Genomic DNA, 20465 nt, shown 5'->3' with positions numbered 1-20465 from the left:
CATCCTGTATTGCAGCAATTCTAAAATAGTTTAAATCATTCCTGAACATGTACCTTACATGTACCATTTGCCAATAATTGCACCGGGGAGAACGCCCAATCCCCTCACTCGCCCTCCCACACCGTCCAATGGTATTGAAACACTGGCAGGTTTTGAGCAATGGTCCTGGTAACCTTGTGGTGCCCACGTCCATGCAGCACACTGGACGGTTGCACGCTTGGCCACTTGTTGGCCATTTTTTGGAAATGGTATTTCAGGGCTCCCTCCCACCAGACTCTTCAATGGGGACACCTTGTGTTATGCTTCTGTTGCAATATCTGCCTTTTCACTCGTTCATCCCATCTCCCCTTTTGCCATTCTTTTCAGTAACATTTCTCTTCTCAATGGCTGTTTCCCCCGCTGTTTTGTCTCTCTGTTTCTGGCGCCTGCGCGCTTCTGTTTTCTCCAGTGGTTGAGCCTCCGGGTTTCTCACTATCAATGGCCTAACAGCGGCCTTGGTTCCAGGGCTAACTAAAGCTTTTCTTGACACTGGTGTCTGTCCTCTGCCAGGAAAATCCCCCTGCAGGGTTCCTTCCAGGGATCATGGAACCCGTGAGCTGGTATCCAGGTGTGAGGTGCAGCGTGAGCGTTCAGGGAGGGGGACTTTCTCCCAGCTGGGCAGGAAATGGCGGCTGTGCTTCTTGCAGCTGCCAATCGCTGCCTGGCACGAGGGCTCGGCATTGCTGAAATGTCTGTACAGATCATCTCCCGGGAGCAGCCCTGTTCCCGCTCCTTCCACACACCTGTGTCCCGTTGTTCACCGCTCTCTATTGTTTTTCAGGTGCCGATTTCCCAGAACCGGACGCCAGGTGGTGAGTTGATTTTCCGTTCTTAAATACTTTGACAGATGTCACACTGGTCAGACATTACCCACATGAAATGCTATTGGACCAGCATAGAATAATGCCTATTTCAGTAACAGGGTCTTGGGAGGACAGCAGAAATACCTCGCCTAGAATTTCAGTTTACCACTGACACGATGTGTTATCTTTGACACATCACTGTTATCTCCTATAGGAGCTATGTTGCAGGGGTCTGAAACTGTTGACTCACGAGATGTTTTTGACGAGAACTGCCATCAGCCCTAGCCCGCCTAGTCAATTCTGGGGGACCACGGGGGTCATAGTTTACAACTTCATGAGGGGGTAGACCCCCAGTCTACGGATTAAGGTGCTGTGTTGAAACTGGATTTTGTGAGATAAAATCCTGTCTTCACCACTTACCACAGTGCTTGGCCACAGGAACTTAATTTCAAGCACAGGAACCAGAAGAAATGTCTTTCCAAAAGTGGATCCTGTCACCCAAAAGTATTTGAAACCTCGCACATGCAAACAATAATTGTGTTTCCAGAAGTAGAACCTTTCACTGAGAAGGGATTAATTCAGTAGGATTATCAATTTCACCAAATGTACTATTGCTGATTAATGATTAATTAATGAACTGTCTGTAAACGAACCTAATTTGTACTAAAATTGTGACCCATTGTATTCTCTTGAAGTGAAATGTTGAGCTGCTTTTTTCTGTTTTGTGTAGTACAATGTGTGTTGGAAACTTCAAAGAGTGAATCTAAGCCCTTTTGTCATCTCAAACCATTGCACACCCCAACCTCTGAAGAGGTCTCCTCACTGAAACCAGTGGGATACAACTCGCAAAGAGACTGAACCGCTCTCTCCCTCAAAAACATATTCAAGGATGGACCCAGCCTGGGAATATAACTCTGACAGCACCCTTCAAGTGACCGTGGAGGAGTAATGTGCCAGCGAGGAAGCGCACATGCAGACAACTACCGTCCTAGCCTCTAGAGGGCATGCTTCCAATGTGGCCATTCTCCCTTCATAGTGCTGAATAGGCCTCAGAAACCACTAGGTGTTTTCAGGCGACTGTCCTTTTGCTGTCGTGTGGTGTGGCAGTGCTTCTCTTCTCAAGGTATCGGAATCCACGGAGCATGCCACCATCGCCACAAAATGGCCTCCTATGACCCCAGTTCTCCACTGCCGTCATGCAGTCATGGGAGACACAATCAAAGCCCAACTCGTGGAAGGCTTGTGGGGGGGGGTCTAGCTATGGTGGTTCTCATTTTGAGTTCTTTCTCTAAAGTGATTTACCACCCACAACAAAAAGCCCACCCACTAAAGTTAATATTTAGAAAACGTATCATCTTTTTTTCCTGTCTGACTTTAGAATATACGTGAAGGGGTGTCAAAGTCATGCAGCTGTTATCAAAACATCTGGTTCCACAGTCATTGTATACCCTTAAATACAGAGGACCTACATTCCCCTCTCCTTCTACCAAGAGAGTTGTCACTTGGACAGTCCCAGTATACTCCCAATTAGTACAATTCTGGTATACTGCTATTTTGAGATTACCAATTTGCCCAACCCAAGGACATTCTAAATGTGACCACCATGATATATTCCAAATGTTGCCAAGCACAGTATGTTCCTACTTTGGCAATCCCAGGAAAGTGTCACTAGACATCCAATAACAGTCCTAGATTTTACAATCCAGGTAAATTCCCAGTGTGGCAATCCCATTCTGCTCCCGTTTTAGCAATCCCATTCTGCTCCCGTTTTAGCAATCCCATTCTGCTCCCATTTTAGCAATCCCATTCTGCTCCGATTTAATATTCCCAGTATATTCTGTGGGTGCTCATCACTACACACTCCCAGTTTTTAGAGCTTCAAAGTACTCCCAGTTTGGCAACACCCGTAATCCTTTAGTCTCCACAATGCAGGTATAGTCCGTGTTTTATAATGCTAGTATTTCTCGAGTTTGCAGAATCGGAGTATGCTGCCAGATTAAATGTTTGTATTTACCCACAGTACACAGTATTATTAAACAGTATTATACTGTGCACAATTCCAGTATACGTTCAGTCGTCACAATATCACCAAAAAACTAGCTTGCACAATTCCAGAATGTGCCCAATTACTGTTGGTGTTCCCCCACTGTGCTATTGCACATGTCCATCGTCCTGCCAGTTTACTGTTAAACAATTCAAGTAAATACCCAGTTCGAAAATCACAGCACATTTCCAGTCTTCACAGTCTCAGTGTACTCCTGTTTGAAAAACCCAGCATACGCCGAGGTTGTGCAATCCCACTATACTCCTATTTCAACATTTCCAGGCTACACAATGACAGCATATTCCCAGTTTGAGCATTTTAGTTTATATTCCCAGTTTGCCCAACCTACGTTTCCTTCCACATTGAAATCGCTGCTATGTTACCAGTTTATCCAACTCAGTAGACACCAAGGGCCTGATTCATGGAAAAATGCGCATTTATCCCGCAAAGGCTGCACGCCCAAAATTACTTTGCGTGTCCCAGCGCTCATAAGATTTTCTGAGCGCTCTCCACTTATACATGGAATTGTTTCCGCAAAGTAAACCTATGCACAAGTGGCAGCCGGAGCGTCCATGACACGCTTCCACGCATAGCAATCCGAGCCACGTATGCAGACTTCTGCGCACTCCTTGACCGCAAAATAATCAACAGTGGCAATACTGCATGCAAACCCCTACAACCAACCCCTAGCACCCCAGCGACACTGCTTAGGGTCCCCCGTAACTATTACAAGCACCCCCTCAACATGCATACCATGTATTGCAAAGGTAGTCATTTCCCGGTAAATATGTGTGCAAACCCCTGTAAACAATGTCTGCACCCCGCTACACTGCTTACGTGCACCCCTAACTTCGATGGGAACCCTGACTACGTGCACACACCTAAAACCAATTTCTGATCTAACCTTTGCACAGTGGTTCCTATGCACATGGGTCTTTAGGCCTGCCTTCGGTGGTGGTTGGCTCGTGAGCTTTGCATGGTGATTTCCCCGACACGAGGTTACGTGGTCACATCCATGAATACGCTTCGTTCAGTGCAGTTGTGGGCGTGCAATTGACTCATGCTAGCCATCCCTCGACATGCCCACAATTTGCCTGGTTCTTCGTCATTCTGCATGTTCTGCCCCCTACTTTGAGCTCTCCTTAGGCCCAACCAAGCGCAATGTGCTCCACTGCACGCAGGGACGCGCAGGACCTGCGAGAAGGCCCCACATTGTACGGATTATTCCTGCAAAGTCGATTCCATAAATCGATGAAGGTGGATTTTGTGGACTGATTGGCCTGCAAAGTCCAGATTTACCCCGCAAAATATTCCATGAGTCAGCCCCAAGTATGACAGCCCCTGCCAAGTTGTACAGTTCCAGTTTAACAACCTCTGAAGAGTGAGCATGTTACTCCTAGTTTTTGAAGCTGGGCGTAAAACGATTTTTAGGGAGTAAAAGAGTCATTCTCGTTTCCAATGGGAGTGTTTATCTAGACAAAAACTAAATATTTTAACTCTAAAACAGGCGATCGATACTTCTTTGCATCTAGTAATTCATGCAGGTTAAGATGGACGTTTACCTTATAGTTCCTCTTCTGACCATGCAATAATAATAGAAGGCAGCACTATGCGGGTACCACTGAACCAAATACATCCCTGGAGTTTTGTGTGTATAGGAGCATGGTGCCAGCAGCTGGGTTTCTGATGTTTCTAATTTTGTGTACTACCTATTTTTGTTGTATTTGACTGTCGTGCTGATTACAGGGAAATATATTTCTTTACAAAACATAGCAATCACAATAAAGACGTTGCAGGCAAGATCTTTGGGAAGTTGGTCCTAACGCATCCTTCAAGTTGGGCGAACAAAAGCGAAATTCAAGATGCTTTCCAATCTGGTTTCATACGGGCTTGGGGACGGCAGTAAGCTTGTTCACCCTAGCTTTAATAAAGGAGAAAGTCCTTCGCTCAGATCAACTAGTTTTTTTTTTAGCATTTATCAATTTTAGTCAGACCTTTGACTTTGTGGATGGGTCCAGACTCAGAAATAATGAGAGACTTGTATACGGGAACAGCCATTCAGGTCAGGCTAAATCGCCTGGGTCAACTATTGAGAAACAACTATGGCTATAAAGCAAGGGTGTACTCTGGCGTCGGCCTTGTTTAACCTCTATATCTCAGATATTGGTTCATACCTGTTGCTGGTGAAAGCCTTTCTCCCAAGATTGGGAATGTATCTCTTTCCAGTGGCTCTTATATGCAGACGATCTGGTACTTATGGACCAGACACTGATGGGCCTGCAGAGACAATTGACTTCGGTAGAATCCTTCTGCCAGGACAATGACCTGAGTATTAACACAAATAAATCAAATGTCTTGTAGTTAATACCACGCTGTAGAAAAACAATCACAACCACTACCATGAGAGTCTATCACCTCCCATTACATCAATTATTGGAATATAGATACCATGGGGTAGTCATAAGCCAATCTGAGGCAGAACTTTAATATAGAGCGGACTTAAACTTAAAAATGGCAACAGTAGCCTCACACGGACTGTTGCTACATGAACTATTTGGGAGGTTTGCTTGTGAACCAGTGCTGTCATTTGAAATCAAAAGGTGGTACCAATCATATTGTATGGTTTAGAAGCAATGTTGTTCTTGAAGAACTGAGACTGGAACAAGCTTGAGAGCTTGTTTTGGAAAAAAGTCCTGGGAATCCCTAGGGGACGCCAATTCAAGTCATACAATATGAACTGGGTCTACTCTCTTTAGGAGTTAGAATAAGATGGAAATGTTACAAGTTTTTTTCAGGGAGATAATTTTAGATCAGACACATTTTATCTTATCTACCATGCAACATCTATTAAAAGACCCTAAACTGGGCTTACTCATAAAATGGCAAGTTTGTCAGAGCTGGTTAAATGAGGCAGGCACATCAGTCGAAACGTTACAGACCAGACAAAGCATGAATCATGCTGTGGAAAGCAGATTGGTGCAACACAATTGCTGAATGCCATAGATATAAGTGATTTAAAAATCATTTGCATGAAGCAGGAGCTCTAAACTCACTGCCAAAATACTAGTCCAGATTTCCGTGTTGTATTAAACGTTGCGGCTTTCTAGGATTCGGTTAAACCTCTGGCAGACCAGAGAGATTACAGCCTCGAGACTGAAGCTAGGCGAGGAAGCCAAAATCTGCCGTTTTTGCAACACAGAAACATTAACATACCTAATCGTGTCATGTGCAAAATGGTCTGATGTGAGAAAATTGATGTTGGTTACGCACTTTAAGGATTTTAGATATATTTCGGAAGATAAAGTATGGTCATTCAATTTTTCTGGTAATTATGTTCCACTGGTTTTAGATACTGTTAGAGTTTTACAATGTATTCATGTATTAATATTGAATGTATTTAGTCAATTTGAGAACAAAAGCTGTATCACTTCATGGAAACTAGCTAATTTAACCCAAGTTATATGAATTGCAATCTTTATTGACTGTACAACAACGCAGGCCTGTAAAAATGCTTATTTTATGGTTTCATGTAGAAATAATATTTTTTTGTTGAAAGGTTGTGAATTCAACCACACAATAATAACAACAATTAAGAAAAAAGATTATAATGTGTTACTATTAATCTTTACATGTTCTATACAAAAAGAAATAAAAAGTAAATACATTTAATCTCTTAGAGTGCAACTTCAAGTGCTACGAGAATGCCATGATATGCTTGGAATCGTCACCATGTGGTAATGGATAGCTCCACATGTGCAGCTGCTGCCCTCATGTGCATCACATGCCACGGGCTGTTTAAAACTCCTAATTAAATAAATACATGTGTTGTCATGCATGGATTCCTGAAGCACGCTGAGTCACTCGAGTGCCCTTTTCTCGGGAAGTCTTTGGCTGGATTGCTGCCAGATCATATCGTGAGTTCAGCATGTAAAGGAACTGACATTATAAATGTGCTTTCAGTCTTTCATAATTCAATATATTTTACCTTAGTTAGCCCGAGGAAGTAATATATCCTCTAATCGCCCTCTAATCTTCCAACTAAATTGTTTGTGTGTGTTTCACAATCACACTTTCATCATTTTTAATTTTGGTATGTCTATAAGGTTACAGAGTGCATTCCACCAGCCCCAAGGAAGCACCAGGTTACCACTATATAAAGTGATAAATCATGAGTGCAGGAAGGGACGTACATTACCACAGATGTGTTCCGCATAGTAGTTAAGAGATGTACAAAAACCCAAATGACACCAACCGGGTCCAGTAGAAAGTATCTCACTGTGTGTTTTACAGGATCCAGTTGCTGACATTTAGATCTGCGTTTGACAATCAGGGAACCTATGCAAATACTAAATCACTTTGAATTACTTTGGATTACTTTGGCATTACTGCATAATACGTCATACTACATTGGATTGCATTCAGATCCATAGCCCTCTGGGTTTCCTTGGATTACTGCAGATTACCTTGGACACCATATTGTAGATCATTTATTTCACTGCATCATCTGGCCTGGAATCAGTCAATGTGAGTCATTATACAGCGCCTTGATGCCTACCGGTTTGGTGCGCTATACAAATAAATAAATAAGTAAATGAAATAACATGTCTACACTGCTGTGCAAGAGAAAACATGCCGCTGCTTATTTTACAGCATATCTTCATCCTAGCAGACTTGAGAACAAAACATGCTTTATAGATGAACCATGTGAGCAATACGTGCAAGCATCAATGAGTCAAGAATAAGCACTGCGGTGCAGGCCAGTGTGCTGAGATTCCATAGTGCTTATAAATCGAGTGGCTGGAACAGGCACACTTGGTCAAAAAGTTTATTTTAGAGGTTTGTAATGGCTTCAATCGACCTATAACATTCCAGACAGTTAACTGTGCTCTGAACCATCTTAAAAGGATATGACACAGTTTAGGCGATGCCTAATGGCTACAGCGAACAAACTGGCTCTCAGACAGTTGGCTTTTCAGGCAGAAAAGGAAAGGGTCTTATAAATGACCTCAATGTCAATGTGTGACAGAATTTAGGAAACACAGAGAATCAGCTATTGGCGACTTTCATCACGTAGATGTGAACCTCTGCGACTGCTGTCATCACTCGTCGTAACAATACATTTTGGCTTTCTAACTATGAACCAAAATCTTGAAGCCGACAAGCTACATTCTTTAATTCAGGGCTCTGCAGTGAGATGCTCTGTTACTTAGAAATCAAGCAGTTAAAGGCAGCCTCGTTTAAGAAGTTTCTATTACCCCAGAAGTAGCTTGATAACCATAATGACCTCTTTATCTTTTAAATGCATACCGTTGCTGGATTCGAAATTGAGATCCGATGAGCAGGAGCTAAAACCAACTCCTGGGTGTCGGGTGTCGCCCTTTAGTTGGGCGCTACCGCAGGGGAACCAGGAGCTACCAGAGATGCTCCTTAACTCTTGGTCCTTTTTGTATGAACCATTGTGTATAAATGTGTATTAGATGTGTTCTAATTCTTCTTTATTAACATTCTCAAATACTCAAAGTTAATGCCACATTTACATGCCTGGAAGGCACCAGTTGGCCCTAGGAGCCAAAGGTAGCTCTTGGTAGCTGTTGGTTTCATGCTAACCAGGGTCTACTATGCTAGGAGAAGGAGCTAAATAGCTCCCAGCAATTGAGAATGGCCTTCTGCAGGTGCATGCTCTTCCAGTAGGAAGTAGGTACGGGGGCCAGGCTGCCTCAGGCTCTCTGATAAATGTCTTAGTTTCTCGGAATCCCCCAGGGGTTGCGTCACCTCCCTCTGCTCTGCTGTTTCATGCCTGTGGGGTTCTTGAACCCCATTCTTCATCTATTCTTTATGTATTCATACATGCAGTCTTTCCAGGACTGTGTACCCCGTTATTGCAGTAATTGCCAAAGTGACCGGTGGGGTCTCACCCTTAGAGGGCACTACTGTGGCAGCCCTCCTTAATTTTCAGGGCCCTCCAGGTCCCCATGAAGGAATCTAGAGCAGTAAAAGAAATGCATTTGTATTTTGCAGCAGGCCATTTTAACTCGCTCCATAATAATGCAGATCGAGTATTGGCATTTGCAAAGAATCTAAAAATATTTAAAACCCTGACCCGCTTCCTCCCACATGATGACCTACAAAGAAGATTACTGCCATGGCCCGAACAAGTATGTTTTTAAAATGAAAACAATACATGTATGTTTTGTGTGATTGTGTGTGTGTGTGTGTGTGTGTGTGTGAGAGAGAGAGAGAGGGAGAGAGAGAGAGGGAGAGAGAGAGAGATTTTATTTTTAAAGTGTGTGTGTGAGTAGCATAGTCTATGTTTGTGAGTGAAGTGTGCTGGTGAGTGGCATGTGTATGAGAGAGCAGATGTATAGGTGTGTGACTGCTTGTGTGAATGTGTATATCTGGATGAGTGAAGTGTTCTGATTGGTGGCATTTGTATGACTGAGAGTCTGTTTGATTCATTCACACGGCACCCACCAGAACACTTACTCAGGCAGATACAGAAAAGGGTGCTGGTGTTGAGTACCAGCAGGGTGTTTGGTGTAGAAGAGAGTGCAGTGCTGTTGGGGGTCTGCTCGGCGTTGGAGGTGCTGAGGACTCGCCGGGGCGCGGCTGCTGATATTCATTTCGCCATTCATTTGTTTCTCCCAGTTGCAGTCTTAGCCCGGATGCTAGGACACCATGGTACGTCACGGTACGTGGAGTTGGGTAATATTAAAACACGAGTTCACGCACCGGAGCCGAGTTAAGTTGTGAACTTAACACAAGTGTGGGTACTGCAATATTCTGGGACGGCCCTGGATTTTGCTGATTTTATTCCCAGAGGGAAGCCTTCAATCATCCAATTAACTAATCAAATGTATTATGTCCTAACGGAAAGCTCTGGAAAACTTTTCACCTCCCAACCGAGCTAGAAAGTGGACTCACAGTTCCACAAACCCTACTATGGAGGCAAATATCCTTATTAATGAAATCAAACCGTTTTTGGTCATGACTAAGGACCCTGTCAGCTCCGAAGTTCGGAGTACAAAAGATGCTGACAGGGAACCTTGCTGCAGCAGTAATGTCAACAATTGCCGCGTCATTGCGGACCTGTGCATTATCCCTGATGACTCACCCGCGCTCCCACCTTCCAGTGGCCTGAACTTTAGCCAAGGCGGAGTCAAGCCTACTCTACCAAAGTGGGTGTCAAGCGTAATAACATGACTAATAAGTCCAATAACCCTGTGAATAACCCTGTGAACACAATCAAGGACCCGCTGGCCACTCTTGAAGTTGCAAAACCAGCTATTCAGGAAGAAGGGAAGTGTTACAGTACACCTGCCATTATAGACACCTTGAGCATTGGCGAGAGGGGAGCAGTGCGACCTGAGGCCAGCACAGGGCAGTCCTCTTCAGATGGCATGTTGCAGGGTGTCCAGCACGGTGGTGTGTCGCCCATTAGCAGGGGCTCTTTGGGTGATTGTGCAGAAGAGGTATCCATTGCTGTGTAGGGCGAGCCACCTGAGTATGCAGTCCCGATCTCTAACAGATTACTCCCATTTTTGGAAGACCCACGGGCGATTGAATTGTTTGTGCTGGTGCCAACCTTATTACTGCACCTCCGGTCTGCAACAAGAAAGGGCAATCTGCACTGGAAAAGTCTGGCTTTATGCCCTGCACGCCCCACCCCCTCCCCTCCCCCCAATACATCTAACCACCAATACATCTGCTGCACATACTCTTCATATAGCTCAAATGGAGGTGAATGTAGCAAATGGGTGCAAATGCCACATGGTCTTGGCAGAGTACTGAAGAAGTTATTTATGTCTTTCCTTGATGCTCACGGGAGGAGTGCTAGAGCGATAGTGGAGTCATCACCTAGTACTGAGGGTGACATGGCGGTTGCGCAACCTATGGAGGTAGTAGTCAGCAAACCCTCTGATGCTAGCACTAATATGGCTGGCCTTGGATCCTAATGTGGTAGCATAGACCATACAGGGGTTGATATTGATAGCACCCGACCCTTGTCGCTCGCACAGATTTGTGGGAAATATTTACACCCTTCCAATGAAATAATTCACCAACTGCCACTGGCCCTGACCAGTTGGGTCACTGGTCAGAGAAGGCAGTGAGAGCTAAACAGGAGTCCCTGAGTAAGGCTGATTGGAAACCCTGGATGTCTGCCGCTTCCAGTCGCTCCACTGTACGCAGTCTGCGTGATCCTGTATCGTTCCTCCACCCACCATCTTGACCTGCCTATAGCTGATTAGGCCTGCCAGATCCTACATATTCTGCCTGAGTAGGTCCTATGTTCCTGGCAGTCTTCCTTACACTTATCTCTTCTCGGTGCCTTTGCAACTCCTCCTGTATGACTGTTCTCACCTGTTACAGATTTAATTTTGCACCCTGGCTCTGATGTTCTTCTCCCTTCTTGACTCTGGAGTCCTGTTCCATTTCCTTGACAGCTTTTGTCTTTAGACCCAACCACCTGTATGACAGCCACCACCACATACTGACTCTTGTGAGGAGTCAGAAATGGGAGGCAGTCACAAAGTGGTAGTGTTTTCGACATTTATTAAAAGGAAAGGGGTTGGATAAAGTTCTCTCTGTCCCTATCCTAAATAAAGTTTCCCTACCTAGGAAACTAAAACTAAAGATCAGTCTGTGTCTTGTCCTCAAACGTAGGAAAACTGTACTCGTGTCCAAAACATATCTGACTCTCACACTAGAAATGAAACAATTAAAAAGTGTAAGGAAAAGTGTCTCTGATCTAGGTTTAGCCAAAAAGTGTTCAAATGTAAAGGAAATAGATAAATCCCCAAAAAATGGTTACTTCCAAAGACACGTCCTAGGTTCCAGAGGATGATTCCCTTCTCCTGGATTGTTTCAGAAAGGATGCTGAAAGTGTATTTTACAGACAATGTTTTCTTATGTACAGCACACTCCACGGATGTCAAAAATGTCTCTTTCACACAATGGGCCTCATTACACGGTAGGCGGTAGCCATGGTGCTACTAGCACCATGGCTACCCCTTACCGCCTTCTGGGTCTGGGTTGGCGGTATGGGGACTTACTGGGTCATTCCGACCCTTAGGGACCCGGTAAGTCCCCATGCCAAATACCATTCCCCATTCCCATTTGAGCCCCCATAGGGCTCAATGGGAATGGGGAAAGAGCTTATAACGGTACCGCAATTTGCGGTACCGTTATTTGCTCTGAAGCCCCTCAGCGGGTCCCTTCCTTAACATGTGGTCTGACCACACGTTAAGGACGGGACCTGCTGAGGGACCTCATAGTAGGGCGGTAGGGGATTAACGGCACCGGTGCCCTTACCGGTGCCGGTAATCCCTTAGCGCCATCCGTGTAATGAGGCCAATATCTTTCTAAGGATGGCACAAGTGTCTCTTTTACACAATAGCTTCTCAAGGCAAGCTTCTTGGTATACACCGTGCCAAGAATTTTTCAGTAGATTTTTTTAGATCCCCAAGTATACTCTCCTGCCAGGTCTCTAATCACAACATCTTTCTCTTTCAGGATTTCCTGGTGTACTCCCCTGCCAGGAATCCCCTTTCGTTAGTATAGATCCCCTGGTATACTCTCCTGCCAGCTATCTTTTCCCCAAATGCTCAATGCATGATATACTTCTTTTACCAAGACTTCTTTAAATGTTCTGTTAGTCCTTCAGTATAGCACAGTTGTATTCATGCACTGTCTATACTTCATTGGCTTTTGACTTTGCTTGTTCCAACTTTCCCAACATTGACATTTCATATATGGAGACTTTTTCAAGTTATATCTTTTAACTTCTTCATCAATCGTCATTTGCTTGTGACAAATCTTGTTCCAACTTTCACCATATTGGCTCCTTAGATATGGAGACCTGTACAAATTCTGTTCATCAACTTCTTCATTAGACTTGTTCCATCTTTACCCATATTGGCTTCTCAGATATGGAGACATGCACACATTTTGTCTTTCAACTTTCTCATTAACATTTACCTGTTTTTAATAACATTTGCTCCAACTTTCCCCATCTGTCTCTCTACTTTACTTGGTCAGTATTGAAAAGGAACTCTCAATCTTTTATGTACCTGTTGGTACCCACCAGGGTTCCCGCATTCACCGGGCTGACTCATCAATGCTCCAAAACGTTTCCAACCTTTGGCACACTGCTGCGGTGAAGTCCTCACTCGGAAATGGCATCTCCCACTGTGCAGACTCACTTTCAGCTTTCCTGCCAGCTCTGCATTCACTAACCGGTGAAGCTGTCACTGTTCGGCATGATTGTGTCATTGACAGCTATGCTATTGCTGCTGACTGTTCTTTAGTCGCTCTTCCCGGGTGCCCACCACGCTCCTCTGGGTTTCCCGCCACTCTGGTAAGAAATGCTGACAAGCGCACCTTGAAAGCATTGGCTATCTGCTGCTCGTTCTGTTCCAGTTTGCCTGCTTTCTCCTGCGGTCCTGCTTCCTGCTTCGCCCCCCGCTCTGCTTCTTCTCTCTCTGACTCCTGATTGAAAGTGCAAGCCATTTTTAAACATCTCACGCAGCTGATCTCCATGGAAACAACAAGTCTGCTTGTTTGGCTTGGGGTTTCATTCAATCCATACAAATGCCTTCATCTTTTTTCATCTAAGTACTTGAGGCATTATGGGAGTTGGAGTCCCTAGTATTCATAAGACTTCTAATATGATTTTGTTTGGGATTTTTATTTGGAACGAAAACATCAGAGACAAACGCTGTTAAATGTTAGTTGTGTGTATTTGAGGTGTGAATGTTATCCTGCTGAGAACGTTTTGCAGAAAGGGTTCTTTTGGTGCTACAATCAGAGGGACTTGTAAAATGACAATCGGTTATTAAGAATTCAGGAATTATGTGGTTTTCCAACCGGGAGGTAAAGAATACTGTGTCTCTCCCGATGGGGTTACCACTTGTCCCTGGTAGCCATCTCCTCCCATATGATCCTCTCTCTTAGTACCACACCGAGGGTCAGGTTCAGGTAGCAACTGCTGCTCCATGGCCATATGGGAGGAGATCTTTGGCTGGGGATCAGTGATGACTCCACCAGATTCATCACATACCCTTCACCTAAAGATCTAGGGTTATTTGTTTGATGAGAACCAATAGCCTCCCCCATATAAGAAACGGGTTCTTTAGGTTAAGTTTCCCAATCAGGGCTAGTTGATCGGATTCCATCCCTTTCCCATGAATGAATTGGAGAATATGGAAGGAATGTTGTATTAGCATTCCTTTGAAGCCTTTCAAAATGGGGGAAATCTGTACCAGTAATTGTTTCTTTGGGTAGTCCAGGAATGACAGCAGAATGTATCTTAGTAGCCTCACCTTAAACCCTAATAGTGACCGGTGTTCTATGGTAAATTTCCTCATCCCCATGTACACAGGTAACCTTAATTGGAGTTCCTTTTTCCGATCTCTGGGGGATATTAAATTAGATCTTATGGGCATTTTTTTCCTCCCAGAATCAATTAAGGCTCTGACTGGGACTCTGTTTACTACTGCAGAATCACGAGTCTTAAAAGTATTACTAGCAAGCAATATATTACTAGTGTCACCTCTGGGGGGTCTCACCTGGGCTTCGTTGTCGCTGTCGCTGGAGGATGTGTCGGATTCCGAGAGGTCTGCAGTGGTTTCTTCAGGAGTACCCTTCTTGTTGAAGAGATAGGGTCTGTTCCGGGAACTCGCCACCTTGTTTGGACTGAGAACCAATACCAACAAGAATGGTGTCCTCCCTACGCAGCCCAGGTAGGGGAAAAAGCCCAAAGGCACAAAAACCCCTGGATGGTATTCCTGAGCGATGGTCGACTCCAAGAAGTGATGAGATGGAGATTGTCTGGGATGAATGACAAGTAGACGAGAAGAAGAGAAGTCCAGGGCAACAAGAATCCTACTTCACAAAAGGCAATGAAGTGCCGTCCGGACTTCTTCAGGAGAAAAACAGGAGAGGCAAGAACTATCGCAGTAATAGGCGCCAAGCTGGCGGAGTTTGACAAATAAGCAGTGGATGTGACCAAGGGTGAAGTCCAGTGAAAGGAAGACAGGAGTGGCCAGGGAATGCTAGAAGAAGGTTAAGCAGAAATAGCAAAGTGGAGAAAACAAGGAAAGGGTTAACTAATTGAAAGGCAGTAGCACGATTTAACACAAAGCAATGCTGGGAGGAAGCACCCACTAATAGCTGAAGCGCGCATGGAAAGCAAGAAGCAAACTAAGGTAATACCCAACCACCCAAAGGAAAAGGAGAGAGAGAGCACGCCGGTGCCATGCAGGGATGGAAAACAGCACGAATCGCGGCATGTCACAAATCAAATAGAAATAATTAGGAGAACCAGAAAGAAGGCAGGTAAGGAGAGAGAGTGCCGGCGAGGGAGGGACGTGAGACGATACTTGCGGCCGGCAAGGCAAACAAAGAAAAGAACAGCAGAGCAATAAAGCAAGGAATGCAAGTCAAGGAAGGGTCGGCCGAGATAGGGAAAGGAAGAAAAGTACAAGGCAAATGCACAAGATACAAGTAAACAGAACGAACAGTAACGGTGCGCATAAACTCCTAGAGTTACAACGCACCAGTGGGCGGGGCTAGGAGGTACTTATGGGAAGTGTAGTAGGATAACTAGAACGCTGCAGGTAAAAGGGATGGCACGCTAATGGCGGATCCACCACCTCGACAAAATCTTCCATGAATCGTTCCCCATGACAACTAGTAACTTCCACATCTTCCTCATCTAACTCATCCTCACCCCCAATCCTGCCCCGTCATATAGCCAATCCCCATTGGTCCTTCCCTTTTATTAAAAGGACAATGTCGGGCTAGATGTCCAGGCTGCCCACAGGAAAAACATACCAATAAGGTAGGCTTTTGGATTTGTGCCTCTTCAAGCCTTAGCTCACTCTTTTCTTTAACTATGCCAGGCCTTCTTACCCCCCTTAAATGATTATTTCACTAGGGGTTTGTGTGAACTGTCTTGAGTTTTTTGTTTACTTATTGAAGGGGGGGAGGCATGAAAATACATTTGGATCTCTTTTGAGTTTTTAAACTGTATGAGGTTTTCATACATGACGATTGGCTTCTGCAAAATCCTGAGCTGTTTCAATAATTAAAGTCAAACTAGGTTTGTTCTATAGAACAAACCTAGTTTGACTTTAGTTATTGAAACAGCTCAATTGTTCTATGGATAGGATCTCCAACACCTCTGTTAGGGATTTTTTCCCAACCATAAAGACAGTGGCCCTCATTACAACCCTGGCGGAAATCGCGGTGCAAAATGCACCATGGAGCACGGCGGAAAGCTGCCGATAGCGCCATGGGGGTTGGCGGATTTTCCGCCCCATTCCGACCTTGGCGGGGCGGTAAATCCCCATTCCCCATTTTACCCTTCCCCATTCCCATTTTTGCCCCATAGGGTATAATGGGAGTGGGGAAGGCGTTAATTACGCCACCTCAAAATACGGTGGCGTAATTAACGACAAGGTCCCGTAGCGCCATGGATTTCTCCGCCCGGAAAAACCAGGCGGAAAACGCTCCATGGCGCTACGGAAACTCGTAGTAGGGCGGACGGGTCCGCCGCGAATAACGCTGGCGTAAACCCACTCCGCCAGGGTCGTAATGAGGCCCAGTGTGTTCTATATTCTAGCTGATAGCTCCACGTGTGTTTCATCCAGAATCAACTTAATACTTACTTCAGAGTTTCTGTTTATAATTAAATGTCTGCTTTGCCTACCTTTTTCAGTAGCCCCTCTTTGATTTCATCAAAAGGAGTTGTTCCTGCAGGTTTTAATAAGTGATAGGAATTCTGAATTTCTCCTCTCAATAAGCTAGCTAGGTAACAGCTTTTGAATTCATCCTCCCAATGAAATTGTCAGGCCACAAGCTCAAAATTAAGAAAACAATTCCCTAGGTCCTCTTACACATTTTCTTTTGTCTTGGGAGACAGGGCTACTTCTATTGGTACACTTTTCTTTAATAAATAAATAGGATCTGATCATTCTTCCTGTTTTACTGGGTCTTGTGCAGACCTCCTGGGACTAGGAATGATGCTTATCATGATGATGATCATCATTGAAGTTAGGCCTATTTCTGCTTTCACCACCAAATATAATTTGATGTGCTGTTTTATATCATAGCCTGACACCTTAAAGGTATTTAGCAGGGGACGTCTATGAAAAAAAGGTTTGGTGATGCACTGGGAAAGCACATTTTGTTTGAATAGTTTGCTTAATGCATAGAATAGTGTTGTGAGGATTAATTTCAAGCATGACATTTTCTTCCTCTAATTGTTGGATAATAAGTTCCGCTAGAGAATAAAGATGTCATCAGTAGGTTCCCAGTTTGTGTCAACCAGTTAGAATCCCACCCTGACACCATATGTGAGGAGTCAGTAATGAGAGGTGGGCACAAAATGGTAGCGTTTTCAACATCAGACATCTTTATCAAAAGAAAAGGGGTTGGATAAAGGCCTCCCTGTCCCTAGCCTAAAGAGAGTTTCCCTACCTAGGAAACGAAAACGAAAGATCAGTCTGTGTCTTGTCGTCAAACGTAGGAAAATTGTCCTTGTGTCCAAAACATATCTGACCCTCACACTAGAAATGAAACAATTAAGAAGTGTAAAGAAAAGTGTCTTTGATCTAGGTTTAGCCAAAAAGGGTTCAAATGTAAAGCAAATAGATAAATCCAACAAACATGGTTTCTTCCAAGTACACGTTCTTGGATCCAGAGGATGATTCCCTTCCCATGGAATGTTTCAGAAAGGATGGTGAAAGTGTATTTCAATTCGACCATCATCCTTCACTGGTCAACACACTGGCTTTCAACACCCTAACCACTTTTACTTGTATGTTAAAGAGAGAGCATGTTTTCTTAACATTGAGAGGCAACTTAATCTTAACACGGTCTCCTACTTGGATACTCAATTATCCAACTCCTTTACTGAAATCATAACCCGCTTCATCCTCTCTCTCCTCTCTTACACTTTATTCATATCCACAGACACACCCACATTACACATCTGCCTCTTCAACAATTCCTCCATCCAAGCAAGGAATCTATTATCCCTACCCTACAATGTCTCCCTCTCATCAACTCAAAGGGAGTGTTATTTGTACTGGGCTGTTTCCTGACTCTATACTCAGCCGGCATCTTATCCATTACCTCACCACGGTCCAATCCTGACTCCCTGTTCAGCTGTATCATGTTCTTCACCACCCTATTGAACCTTTCCACTAAGCCATTAACCTGTGGATGGTATAAAGGTGTAGTAATGTGTTTAATTCCCTCTCTGTTTATGAAGTTCACCATCTTACTCTACACGAACTCTGTCCCACTATCAGTGACATTTTCCTTTGGGATACCTTCCCTTTGAAATATATCTTGAAGAAAACATATGACAGTTTCTGTGTTAACCTCCCTTACAAATTTTACTTCTGGCCAATCACTATAATAATCAATTAACACCAACGCATTCCTCTTATCAGCCTTTATCCCATAAAAAGATCCCATTATGTCCCTAGCAACCCTTGACCATGATTCAGTTTGTAATTTTTGTGCCACAGATGACAGCGTCCTGGTAATCAAAATCTTATCACTCTCACTGCATTGTCTGCACACCCTGACATATCTGTAGGTGCCCAGCCACCGAAAGTGTTCTCTTACCAAAGGTGTTGTTGCTAGTTATGTCTGAGTGGATTATATGTGCATTGATAATAATGACATACCTCACATGTTCGGGTGGTGCAACTCTTTCACCTCTCCTCCAAATACCACCTTCCGTGGACAATTCTTCACTGACTATTCCAAACGGCTTAACATTAATGTTGTGGTTTTTGCTCAGTGGCAACCTCTCTATAATATATTTGCATATCTCTTGAAGCACCACATCATTACCCTACGAATTCATACAGATCTCTTTTGTTATCACATTCTTGGTTAATACACACACACATTTCTGCTATTGAAATGGCATCATCAATACCACTGTCCTGACGTCTCGCCTCAGCGTTCTTGATAATCGGCACTTTGTTGTGTTGCCCATCACTATACTCGATACTATAATTGTACTCAATCAACCTTGATGCTAGTCTAAGTGACCTGGGATATACTTTCTCGCCTCCCCACCATTTAATATTTTCAATAAGGCCCTATGATCCATTCGCAACAGAAAGGGAGCTGTGCATAAGTACAGCCCCAAGTCCCTTGTTATTGGCACCAACTGTAACAATAGTGTCTCTTTTTATGTCAAATAGTTTCAACGCTGGAGCCTTATGATACATACTTTGGCTCTTTCAAAGGCTTGCTGTTGCCTCTCTGCCCACTGAAATGTTACTCCCTTCCTCATCAGCTTTCTCATTGGTTCCACAATCGAGGCAAAATCTCTCATGAATCTGGTATAAAACTCACACAAACCCAGAAAAGACAACAATTCTCGTTCATCAGATGGCTCAGGCGCCGCAACGATGCTCTTGATCAACGATTCTTTAGGTTTTATCCTACTTCAGAATAAGGTTTGTCCAGGATATTAGACTTCCTTTTGATACAATTTACACTTAGATAATTTCACTGTCATACCACAGTATCTCAATCTGTTTAAAACCTGTTTGGTAGAATCTTACGTTGTGCCTCATCTTTCATGTATACTAGAATGTCATCCTGAAAATGCATGACCTCAAGCAGACCCTTGTCTTGGTATTGGTTGTCCTAGTGCATTCCTATTTCAATCTTAGATTTTCAAAACATAAATTCATTAAAGGTTAAGTAATGGGGTGCCGGGGAGAAAAACAACCCTGACACTGGGTTGTGCTACTAGACTACAAAACAACAGATGTCCACAATCTTGTGGATCTCTCCCATCCCCTGCGCACCCAATGATAATTGTATAGACAATCAAACGTTAATTATTTCTTATGTATAGTTTGTGTCTCTGATTAAATAATAATGTAATAGTGTGATTCACACACAGGTCATATTTATAACCAATTTGTTTGTAAGTAAATACTGTGCTCGAATATACTTTCTTAATCAACAATTGTACATTTTCTGTTAATCAACAACCTCTGTAATTCTTCTTAATTTCCGCAGTTGAATAGACAAATACAAATCTTCAGTATCATGTGATTTTACATTTCATCCTGTATTCAGTAATGACTCTACAATACAACTTCATAGCAGAGCAATTTCTTATTAAATATCCAGTCTTAGATTTGTGTCTCTATGCGTTTTGGGGTGTTTTCTCCCCTTCTTCAGGAGTTGTCTATTCTCTTCATAAAGTTCAAGTCTCCAATCTATAGTAAATAAATAATCAAAGTATCATCACTCTTATCTCTAATTGACAGTAAATAAGTACTTTATCTGTCATAATTCTCCATCTCATAATTACCTGTGTTCCTTCCTATTCCGTGTAACCTTTTCTTGGAGAGCTAAAAAATGTTTCCTGTAAAAATCAAAAACATAAAAGAATAACTATACTTATCAGATTTAGCAGTGACAGGAGGGTTGTCTGTGATATCTGTGTCCGCCTCCCCTTCCTCCTCACCTGAATCCTCTGAAGATGTCTCCTGCCGGGTAAACTTCTTCTTTGTTTTCTTTCTTCTTGAGAGGAG

General features: G+C 43.6%; 1 protein-coding gene across 1 annotated transcript in view; it reads left to right on the top strand.

Annotated features, from left to right (window-relative positions):
• The window catches only part of LOC138566934 (placenta growth factor-like), a 354273-nt gene that overhangs the window by 266913 nt on the left and 66895 nt on the right, over nt 1-20465 (top strand). Inside the window, exon 2 of the mRNA XM_069644691.1 lies at nt 821-851. Coding sequence (XP_069500792.1) covers nt 821-851 — 31 coding nt within the window. The remainder of the gene's footprint in view (nt 1-820; nt 852-20465) is intronic.

The sequence above is a fragment of the Ambystoma mexicanum genome, chromosome 2p (genome assembly GCF_040938575.1).
Source record: "Ambystoma mexicanum isolate Mex_15411 chromosome 2p, UKY_AmexF1_1, whole genome shotgun sequence".
NCBI classification, from domain to species: domain Eukaryota; kingdom Metazoa; phylum Chordata; class Amphibia; order Caudata; family Ambystomatidae; genus Ambystoma; species Ambystoma mexicanum.
Note: the sequence above shows the minus strand (reverse complement) of the source record. Positions and strands in the feature narration are given on the sequence as shown.